At 39.2% G+C, this 11,597-nt stretch overlaps 1 protein-coding gene across 1 annotated transcript in view; it reads right to left on the reverse strand.

Moving 5' to 3' along the window:
- Nucleotides 1-11,195, reverse strand: part of hecw1a (HECT, C2 and WW domain containing E3 ubiquitin protein ligase 1a) — a gene marked incomplete at its 5' end in the record, with an annotated part of 60,877 nt that extends 49,682 nt beyond the window's left edge. Inside the window, 5 exons of the mRNA XM_079602459.1 lie at nucleotides 5,301-5,395; nucleotides 7,420-7,527; nucleotides 9,208-9,561; nucleotides 10,530-10,739; nucleotides 11,120-11,195. Coding sequence (XP_079458585.1) covers nucleotides 5,301-5,395; nucleotides 7,420-7,527; nucleotides 9,208-9,561; nucleotides 10,530-10,739; nucleotides 11,120-11,195 — 843 coding nt within the window. The remainder of the gene's footprint in view (nucleotides 1-5,300; nucleotides 5,396-7,419; nucleotides 7,528-9,207; nucleotides 9,562-10,529; nucleotides 10,740-11,119) is intronic.
- Nucleotides 11,196-11,597: the final 402 nt, after the last annotated feature.

Raw genomic sequence — 11,597 nt, forward strand, 5'->3', positions numbered from 1 at the left:
TTATAATAGCAATCCGCCGTTATAATAGCGATCCGCCGTTATAATAGCAATCCGCCGTTATAATAGCAATCCGCCGTTATAATAGCAATCCGCCGTTATAATAGCAATCCGCCGTTATAATAGCAATCCGCCGTTATAATAGCAATCCACCGTTATAATAGCAATCCGCCGTTATAATAGCGATCCGCCGTTATAATAGCGATCCGCCGTTATAATAGCAATCCGCCGTTATAATAGCGATCCGCCGTTATAATAGCAATCCGCCGTTATAATAGCAATCCGCCGTTATAATAGCAATCCGCCGTTGTAATAGCGATCCACCGTTATAATAGCGATCCGCCGTTATAATAGCAATCCGCCGTTATAATAGCGATCCACCGTTATAATAGCGATCCGCCGTTATAATAGCAATCCGCCGTTATAATAGCAATCCGCCGTTATAATAGCGATCCGCCGTTATAATAGCAATCCGCCGTTATAATAGCGATCCGCCGTTATAATAGCGATCCGCCGTTATAATAGCGATCCGCCGTTATAATAGCAATCCGCCGTTATAATAGCGATCCGCCGTTATAATAGCAATCCGCCGTTATAATAGCGATCCGCCGTTATAATAGCAATCCGCCGTTATAATAGCGATCCACCGTTATAATAGCGATCCGCCGTTATAATAGCAATCCGCCGTTATAATAGCAATCCGCCGTTATAATAGAAATCCGCCGTTATAATAGAAATCCGCCGTGGAACAAGCGCGCCGGCTCTTAAAGGGAATGTGAGAGGACGCTCTGATTGGTTTATTTCACGTTACGCCCAAACCACACCTATGAGTAATGAAGCGACTTCAGACCAACACATTTTAGATTTGCGTCGGCGCAAGAGTCGTTTATCCCGCCGGTATAATAGCAATAGCGCCGGGATCCGCCCACAGAGTTACTTGCGTTTCGCGTTTGATACTTGCGTTTCAGAACGTTACAATAGGGCCCAGTGTCTTCTCATAGGATAAGAAAGCTCAGTCTCGTGAATAATTTTAAGACACCGTTGCGTAATCGAAGTACTTTAGTGTTCTGACACGATGTCGATTTGAAATCACGAAGACAAAAATAACGGGGGGAAATAATAATGAACCAGTTTCCCCTTACAATGAACAGTTAACCGATGCTAACTTTGTCTTGAATGATGTTTAACACACATACCTCTGTTAAAATCTCTTTAGGGTTTCATGACCCTTTACATTTGATGAAAACAGCCTTAGTGATAGTGCACCCCATCATTCACTGACGAGCTCTTGTAGCTCCGCCCCCTGTGCCGGGAGCAGCGGCTCATTTGCATTTAAAGGGCCAGACACAACACAGTGTGTTTTTGCTCACCCTCAAAAAGTGACGACTTTAACATACGATATAAAAATATCTGTGGGGTATTTTGAGCTAAAACTTCACACACACACACTGGGGACATCAGAGACATATTTTACATCTTGTGAAAAGGGCATTACACCCCCCCCCCCCCCCCCCCCCCTTTAAAAGAAGAGCTCAAAAAAAGCTTCAATCTCCTGAATCAGTTCAAACCGTCTCAGTTATCAATTCTAACTATGATTCAACAAAGTTTGTGCCTCCATCACTCCATCTGACACACACACACACACACACACACACACACACACACACACACACACACACACAACTGAGTCTTTCTGCTGACCACATCAACATCATCATTTGATCCTGAAGGACACAGTGAACAATCCCGTATGAATCTGTCCTGTCCTCGGCTCCGGCTGACGAGGAACCAAATGCAGAAGAGAGAGAAAAGGTCTCTCTCCGACTGTCAGCGATCACCTTCACACGTCTGAACCCAAAACCACCCGAGGCGGAGAATCCCTGACAATAACAGCTGGACTAGGACAAAATCATGAAAGCAGAAACTGTTTACATTGAGACTTTTATTCTTAAAATATACAAGCAATGTGTTGTGATGCAACTGATTCTGACTCCTTTGTGTATACGGTTCAGTTACAATGTCTTATTTGCTTAAAGCAGAGACTCAATCTCAGATATTGCTGATAATTATACAGGGAAAATCTACTGTAATTTACATACATTGCAAAAATATTAATTAAAAATTTAATTTACTCTGCATTCTATACAGTGTGTATACGAATATAGAATATTCCATCCATCCTGAAATATATTAAAATGTTCCATTACTGGAAGTATTTATAATTTGATCATGAATTTAGTTACATTTATTTTATTACGTTTTTAACGCCATGTCAACAGCAGCAAAATTCAACTTAAAAGGTGAAACTAATATATTTTATAGACTCATTACATGCAAAGTGAGATATTTCAAGCCTTTATATGTTATAATTGTGATGATTATGGCTTACAGTTTATGAAAACCTTTTCACAATATTCTAATTTTGAATTTGGGGTTTTCATAAACTGTAAGCCATAATCATAAAAATTATAACAAATAAAGGCTTGAAATATCTCACTTTGCATGTAATGAGTCTATATAATATATTAGTTTCACCTTTTAAGTTGAATTACTGAAATAAATTAACTTTTGCATGATATTCAAATTTTTCGAGTTTCACCTGTATTTAATTTTTTTTAAGTTAATATGAGAAAACAATTTTAAATCAGGTGATACTTTATTAAATACACTTTAGGGTTGCATTAGTCATTCATAAATTCTTACTTAAATTGGAAGTCATAAATTCCCCACTATACATATTTAGTAACTACTAGCTAGTTTGTAACTAACTCTGTACTTTAACTAATAAAGTTTTACCTATTTTTTTTTTTTTTAAATTGAAATATTAATTCACAATGTTTTGTCTCTAAAAATGTAAATGAGTGTAAATGTCAACATTATCAAATTTGTCTAATTGATAGAAGTCTGTAGAGTAAACCATGAGCTTGTTCATGCAGTTCGGTCAGTGTTTTATTCCAGTCATTAGTAGTTTATACATATAGTTGAGTTTTAATGCAGCAACGTAGACATTTTAAGAAGTGCATAAGTTGCAACTTAGTGCATCTTTCCATCATGCAACTCAACTTATGCACAGCTAATCCTGGATCTTGAGTCAGGATTCAAACGCTGAGTCAAAAGTGTGTGTGAATCGGACACTGATCTCGCTGTATATTACTGTGATTATTATTTCACTGAAGAATGCTTTAAGATTAGGTATAACATTGTTAAACAGCTTATGTTTATAAGTTACTAACTAACTGTTCAATAAATACAATATACAGTAGTCAACATTTGAAGTGGATCAAAACCTTTTTGAATGTAATTTTGAACAATACCCGTTCTTGTCTTAGGACAACTTTGATGAACTTTTTTGATCACTTCAAATGTTGACTACTGTATACAATAAATAATACATCTTCTTTTATAGAGAGGATCAGGACTTACTTACAATAAAAGAAAAAATCTTGATAAAGCTTGTGCATTATCAGTAAGGATTGTCCGAGTTTAAGGCGTTTCTGCTGCAAGGTCTTAATATGAGTGCTGACTAATTAAAAGCATTCATGGATAAAACTGCTGAATATATGCAAATATGCAGAAAAATGACTCCTGAGCAAACACACAGGCTATGCAGCCAGAAACCTCACTTGTAATCGTGTGATATGATGCCATAAGGTGAAGTACAACATTCATAAATCACAATATCACAGTGTTCGGTCCCCATACGCAGCTCGAGAAGTTTCCTACCCTTCTGTCATAAGAAACGACCTTCACCCATCCCGGGATCCAGGAGAACGGATCCGCTCTCCTCCGGGCCGGAGACATCCGTGCGAGATCGGCTCGGGTCCGGGTCAGAGTCCTGGAGAACCGAACCGGTCCGTGAACACGAGTCAGTGTGGCTTTCCCATCCATCCGTGAGTCCGCAGGTCTTCTTCAGCATCCAGAGAATCCCGACCCTCATCCCAGGCTTTTCCAGCCCTGCTTCCGAACGGTTATTTTTAAACCGGTGTTGAGATCAGGTTCTGTGTCTCTCAGCGTTTCTGGAGAACACGCCAGCACAAAGAGGAACTCGATCTCTCGCTCGGGATTACTGCTAACAAACGGGCATTACGGCTGTTTTTACAGTTCACTGGAACAAATACAGATAATAAAGAGACGGGGTCGCTATAAAGAAATGCACATTGTGACGTATCTCATCGACCGGTCTGTAAGGTCATCGAGGGATTTCATCAAATACAAAGAGCTTATTGCTAAATTATTGTGTCTTGTACTTGAATGACCTTTAATCTATTCAACATCTGAATCTCGTTTATAAATGCAGAGAGAAGGGCAAACTATTATAAATGGACTAAAGTGCCATAAAAGCATCAATTATCATCCAAAAATTCTAGTTGCATCACTTGATATCAGTGAATCTTATTAACACGTGCAACTGTTTGAATTAAGAGACATTTATGTAACATTTTGCCTTTGTTCAGAACTTTTTAAGCCAATCACTGAGCTGTACATGCCATGTGACTAACTACTCTGGAAACACACAAAGAAAGAAAGAAGAAAAAATTACGAGGAATATTATATGCAAGTCCATTTCATGCTTTTAAGAGCCCCTGGGAACTGGTAAAATAACTAAAAAATAATTTTAAGTGGTAAATTTAGTACATTTTTTTTAGAATTCTGAGTTTATATCCTGCAATTCTATTCTTTATTTCTCCTCGACACAGAATAAAAAAAAATAAAAAAGGCAATTGCTTTTTATTTCTGACAATTCACAATTTCTGACTTTTCTCCAAATTGTGAGGGGAAAAAGACTGAAATGTAAGATAAAACATTGCAATTATATATTATTATATATTTACATTTAGTCATTTAGCAGACGGTTATGACTTTAGTCATTTAGCAGACAAAATATATTTATCCTGTGGCAGAAACACGCTTCCAAACACCAAAACAAAGTGTGCTTGTATATATGGTTTATGAGGACTCAGATGTGTATAATGACAAGGGTATTACACCGTAAACATGCTTTATGAGGACATCTCCTGTGTTCTCCATACACACTTAATGGTGTTTTTTGAAATACAAAAAATGCAGAAAGTTTTGTGTGTTGAGTAGGGTTAGTGTGTGTGTGTGTGTGAATGAATGTCTCCTGTGATGGGTAGGTTTAGGGATAGGGGCAGTGTAAGGGGATAGAATATACAGTTTGTACAGTATAAAAACCATTACGCCTATGGAATGTCCTCACAAGGATAGCAAAACACCCTTGTGTGTGTGTGTGTGTGTGTGTGTGTGTGTGTGTGTGTGTGTGTGTGTGTGTGTGTGTTACTCACAGAGGACGAGGGGTTCCTCACTGTCACGCTGGGTGTTGTGGCTCTGAGAGCTCCACTCGAACCATGATAATATTTGAAGCAAACCTTCGTCTCGGCTGCGAGAATCAGAATCAGAATCAGAATCAGAAACAGAATCAGAATCAGAATCAGAATCAGAATCAGAATCAGAATCAGAATCAGAATCAGAAACACAATGATCCAGTGTTTAAAAGCTGAGGGGAAAACAGCAGAAAATCTCCTCAAACTCTCAAACTAAATGCAGAAATCAGAAGCTGAGTTGGTGTTGTAATAATATTTACACAAATGACCAATCATTGATAATATATTGATAATAATCATCATATTATACTGATTACTGAAAGAATACCATGGTATAGCCATGATACAAACATGCCTTAAACATCATAATACCATCACCATCCAAACGACTTGGAAACGTGTGTGTGGAGTGTGTGGAGTGTGTGGGAGTGTGTTGAGTGTGTGGAGTGTGTTGAGTGTGTGGAGTGTGTGGAGTGTGTGGAGTGTGTGGAGTGTGTTGAGTGTGTGGAGTGTGTGGAGTGTGTTGAGTGTGTGGAGTGTGTGGAGTGTGTGGAGTGTGTGAAGTGTGTTGAGTGTGTGGAGTGTGTTGAGTGTGTGGAGTGTGTGGAGTGTGTGGAGTGTGTGGAGTGTGTTGAGTGTGTGGAGTGTGTGGAGTGTGTTGAGTGTGTGGAGTGTGTGGAGTGTGTGGAGTGTGTGGAGTGTGTGGAGTGTGTGGAGTGTGTGGAGTGTGTGGAGTGTGTGGAGTGTGTGGAGTGTGTGGAGTGTGTTGAGTGTGTGGAGTGTGTGGAGTGTGTTGAGTGTGTGGAGTGTGTGGAGTGTGTGGAGTGTGTGGAGTGTGTGGAGTGTGTTGAGTGTGTGGAGTGTGTTGAGTGTGTGGAGGAAACGTGTGTGTGATTCTCATCGCCGGATCCGTGTGATGAAAGCTGACATCTCGATGTGAAACTCAGCAGAATTACATGACGGGTTTCCCAGGGTGCATTTCAACCCAATCTCATTTCTGAAGGCTCCCGGCTGTGTGTGTGTGTGTGTGTGTGTGTGTGTGTGTGTGGAGGGGGGGGGGGGGGGGCATATGGTAGCAAAACAGATACAGTATGATACAAATGCTATTGTCATGTACACTATGATGAACCAGTGGCGTGATGCGCTCTCAGAGGATTTCAGATGTGTGTGTGTGTGTGTGTGTGTGCAGAGAGCAGGATCCTGGTTTTGATCTTCTCCTTATTTAGTTACTACAGTTATTAAAAATTTGTGATTTCATGACTGTCCCCGCTTCCCTGTTCTCTCACTCACTCACACACACACACACACACACACACACACACACACACACACACACACACACACACACACACACACACACACACACACACACACACACACACACACACACACACACACACACACACACACACACCTGGTTGATGCACCTGAATAATGCAGAGCCATTTCTCTAAAGACTGTTTCCATTTACACACATTTACACACACACAGGTAACGCAGCTTGACATTAAGTGCCGCAATTAAATATTTTTGGACATTTAAGGGACATTCCTAAATAAAAGTACAATGTACAAACATGTACATGTATGCACAGAATAAGTGCATTGTATTAAATTATGAATTTAAATGTTTGTACATAGTAGTTAAAGACACTTAATATAAACTGGGACCAATAATTGTGTGGTTCACCTCATCATATGAACACTAGATTGATCGGACGGTTCAGAACTAACGCTTTAGATGGACAGTAGTGGGGTCTGGTTTCGTGGCACAGATGCACGAGGAGACAGACGCCTCGGGAACTGATGCGGAGTAAACGGCAGATGGCGAGGAACTTCAAAAGCTGAAAATCTGAATCTGGTTGGTTTTGAGATATAGGAAGAGATGCATGGAACGAGAAAGCAGATTTATATAATCACAGCATGTGTGAGTCGCGGGGAAGACAGAAAACAGTGCAGAAATACGGGGATTTCTGAAGCGGTTTAATCCTGAAGAATGAAGATGATCCAGTCCGTCTTGCATCTGTGGCTGGACTGTAGATGCATTAATGAAAGAGACACACAGTCAGAGGAATATTTACCCTCCATGAAGTACAAGCTGGCGTCGATCCTCCACACGATCTGGCCTCTGTGGGAGCCGCTCACGCCACGGCTCTTGTAGTCCAGGAAGTTTTCTGACAGAACCTCGTCTACAGCAGAAGAAGAAAGAAGAGGGTCAGTAGCAGCTAAAGGCAGTTTGTTCTGCTATCATCTGTGAGACGGGATTGGCTTCAGTCAAACCAACATGTATTCAGACACATTCCTCACATCATCAGTTTATTCACTATAGTTTAGACAATAATAATAAAATATGAGCAGAACTCAGTTGATATTTGACAGGTTTTGTCCGTCCTTCTGTTAGACTGTCACACACACACACACACACACACACACACACACACACACACACACACACACACACACACACACACACACACACACACACACACACACACACACACACACTGTTAGACTGTCTCACACATGAATTATGTTGAATATCTGTCAGCTGGTAAATTTAACTACACAATTAGATAATACCAGTTTAGCTCAACCAGTGACCAAGCAATGCTTCATTGTGTTCAGTGTGTGTGTAAAAGAGCATTAGCAGTTACAGACACACACTTCAGAGAACATGACCAGCTCAGAGTGTCCGGATCAGTTCTGGTCCCACATGTGTGTAAATGTCACTGGTAGTCTCTGTATGAAGAGTTATTGGGTATAATACGTCACAGTTTACTTTATTTTGCTCTCCTCACTTACAGAATGAACTATAGTGTCCTGCACACACTAGTAAACAAATATATAAAAATATATCTGGTGTTTGAATAACTTTTGGTTTGACTTGTATCATGTAAATCAGACTTTTCCCGTGTGTAAATGTGTAATCGGGTGCTTCTACAAACCCTGAAAACGTGAAAAGTGAAACCCAGTAGCTTTGTTTTGGCGAGCCTTTCTCTGCAAGCTTGTTATTAAAAAAGTAAGCCGATTAGATTTCGCTTCCCTTCTGACCACGGAAATGTAATATATGACCCTATATCGCTAGTGACACCGTCATATGCTAAATATAAGACAATATATTGCTATCACATATATACATATCTCTACATATATGTTGATATAGGTTTTTAACATATATACAATTCCCATATTAAATGAGTATATTGACATATATCTATATGATGTGTATGATTATTATTTATATAATACTGTATGTTTTGATCATATATGTCACCGATACGTTTAATTTATATATGCCAAACTATTTACAGTTTAACTATATATTTCAAGTCTACAGATCAAGTCTACATATCCACATTTCATTTCAATCTCATTTTCGAATCTTTTATAACTAAAATGTATTATTTATTATTATTTTAACTCTTCCTGACCAGCTCATAAAAACAAAACAAATATTACACAAATTCTATTTGAAAACTGATAATTATAAATGTGACATGTATATAAAAAAAACACTTTTATTATTATACATAAAATATATGGGCTGGTTTTATATGTCAATTGTTCCATTTTCTAATAGGTTTTATATATGTGGATATATTTAATATATGTATATTTCATATGTGTACATACATTACATTTCCGTATGGGGATGTAGGAAGAGGATCTTATTATAATATTACCGGGAAGGAAGGCTTTTAGTGATTTTACTTCATGAAAGTTGCACTAATACATATTTTTTGGCTTTAATATTTGTATTGTGTGGTAACCGTTATATAAAAGCTATAAAGTACTCGACCTTATGGCGTATGCGTGTCTCAACATCGGCTGATGAACCCATAGGTTCACTGTTAATGAAGTATTCTCACCAATGAGGTACATGCCGATCCAGTCTCCGGCGTCCACCTCCTCGGTGACGTCCCAGCTGATGACGATGTCCTCTGATTGGCCGAGGCAGAAGTGGGAGGAGCTGACGGTCAGGGTGGACCGGGTCTGCAGGGACACCAGATCCGTGTCACTGGTGGATCGGGGCAGAACCAGCGCTTCAGTGTGAGCCAAGCCGAGCCGAGCCCCATCCTTACAGCGGCGCCGGGTCTGAGAGCTCCTCGCCGGAGAGGCCATCGACGCCAGGCCCAGGAGCCGGCTCTGGTACAGGTTCTGCAGAACAGCACAGCAGAACACCGGGTCTGACTGGGCGGATTCATCATTTATCACTGCTCCTCCTGGGAAAAGTTCAATTCATCTTAAATTATAATCTATGGAAGCTTGTTTCCGACACGGAATAAAAATAAAAAAGGTAATTGAGAGTATTTTCTCCGAATTTTGAGGTATTGTCTGAATTGTGAGGTCTAAAATCGCAGTTTTTAGAAAAATTGTCCGAATCGTGAGTCAAAATTGTCAGATTTTTACACAGTGGCAGAAACAAGCTTCCATAGAAAATTACATTTTATTTGTTCGCTATTGCAGAAAAAACTGGAGCATGGAGAAATTGTTTGTTTGTTTGCTAAACCTAACTTTATAAATCTATCTCTCCATTTTAAGATTAATCAATTTTAGAATATTACATAAATGTATTTTGGAAAACTGGAAATAAACTGTTGCACCAAAAAATTTCAGGCCTAAACCGATAAAAAAAAAAAGAAAATCTAAAATCTTATCTTGTAATTTCAATTAATTAAAAAATCTACAGAAATTGCATTCACATTACATTTTTGGTGAAACATGTCTCTAGTGTGGCGATGTGCAATCACACGAAACTCCTGATCTGCAGTCATAAGATATCTTTGTGTGAGAAACTCAAATGAAATTTTAAATATATCTAATAGTGTCCAAGCTATCCAACATAAGTGTCTTTTAAAACAACAGTCTTTTTCAAAACAACATTTGCATTGTTTGTGGACATACAGAGATGTGTGTGTCGGTCAGAAAGTATGGAAGAGAAACATGCAGCATCAAACCAATCCAGTGGAATATGGAGGAATATGGAGGATTATGGAGGAATATGGAGGAATATGGAGGAATATGGAGGAATGTGACTCTGATGACCGTAGACAGATTATTATCATTCCGAGGGTTTTCATAAATCTACAGCGAAGCTTTAACATTGATTTTTATGTGCAACAATGAGACGTTCTTTACAGCTTTAGGCACAAAACATTCAGCCATGAGCTGGAGATGTTATACTCCTGACCTCTACATGCAAGCAGCTCCAAACTCAGATGATATGAGGAGATATGATGACCTGAGCCGTCGACAACATCGACAACAACATCAACAACAACATCAACAACAACATCGACAACAACATCGACAACAACATCAACAACAACATCAACAACAACATCGACAACAACATCGACAACAACATCGACAACAACATCATCAACAACATCAACAACAACTATTCACAGTATTCCCTGTTCTAGAGGTATTATCAGCCAGGTGTGGTGAAATACACAGAAACAACCAACAAGCCTGCAAAGAACACACACACACACACACACACACACACACACACACACACACACACACACACACGCACGCACACACGCACACACACACACAGACCTTAAAATAGCAATGCCTCTGGGATCTCGTCCACAGTAAACGGAGTGTCACAGAAGGCAAAACTCAAAAACATTCTAAAAATGACACAGCGTTTACAGTATCTCTCATTAATATCTCATTAATCTCCTCTGGAAGTGCAAAGCTTTTCCTGCTGGAGAGATCAGTATCTTCACAGAGCTTCTCAACTAACTTAAGTCATTAAACTGGCTTTACCAAGACTGGGAGGATAACCCAGCTTCAACCGATCGAAATCATGTTTATTTCCTTCATCCATGTAGAGATGATCCATTACAGTCAGGGACGATCTATGAGGTGTACATTTAATCCGTTAACGCTCACCCCCGTTCTGAGCAGCTGAAGTCATTTTCCATTCATTTCTCCCAGAGGGAATCAGACAAAACTGCAAAAGGTATGAGACGATGAACTTAACGGTTTTAGTGAGGGAAAAAACTACAATGCCATGAAGCATTGCAAAATCTAATTAAAAACAATGGATTAATCTAAAACTACTAATTTAAAAATTTGATTATATAATCTATTTTAAGTTCATTACAAAATATGAATATGTATTAAAACATTTCAGTATTTTAAGAGTGTAGACGTAGACGAGAGATGGATTTGATTCCGTCATTCGCAATGCTGGAGTGGGCGGAGCTAAATAGCTATTGGCGCATAGCATCATGGGTAATGT

The sequence above is a fragment of the Phoxinus phoxinus genome, assembly GCF_949152265.1.
Source record: "Phoxinus phoxinus genome assembly, chromosome: 24".
Classification (NCBI taxonomy): Eukaryota; Metazoa; Chordata; class Actinopteri; order Cypriniformes; family Leuciscidae; genus Phoxinus; species Phoxinus phoxinus.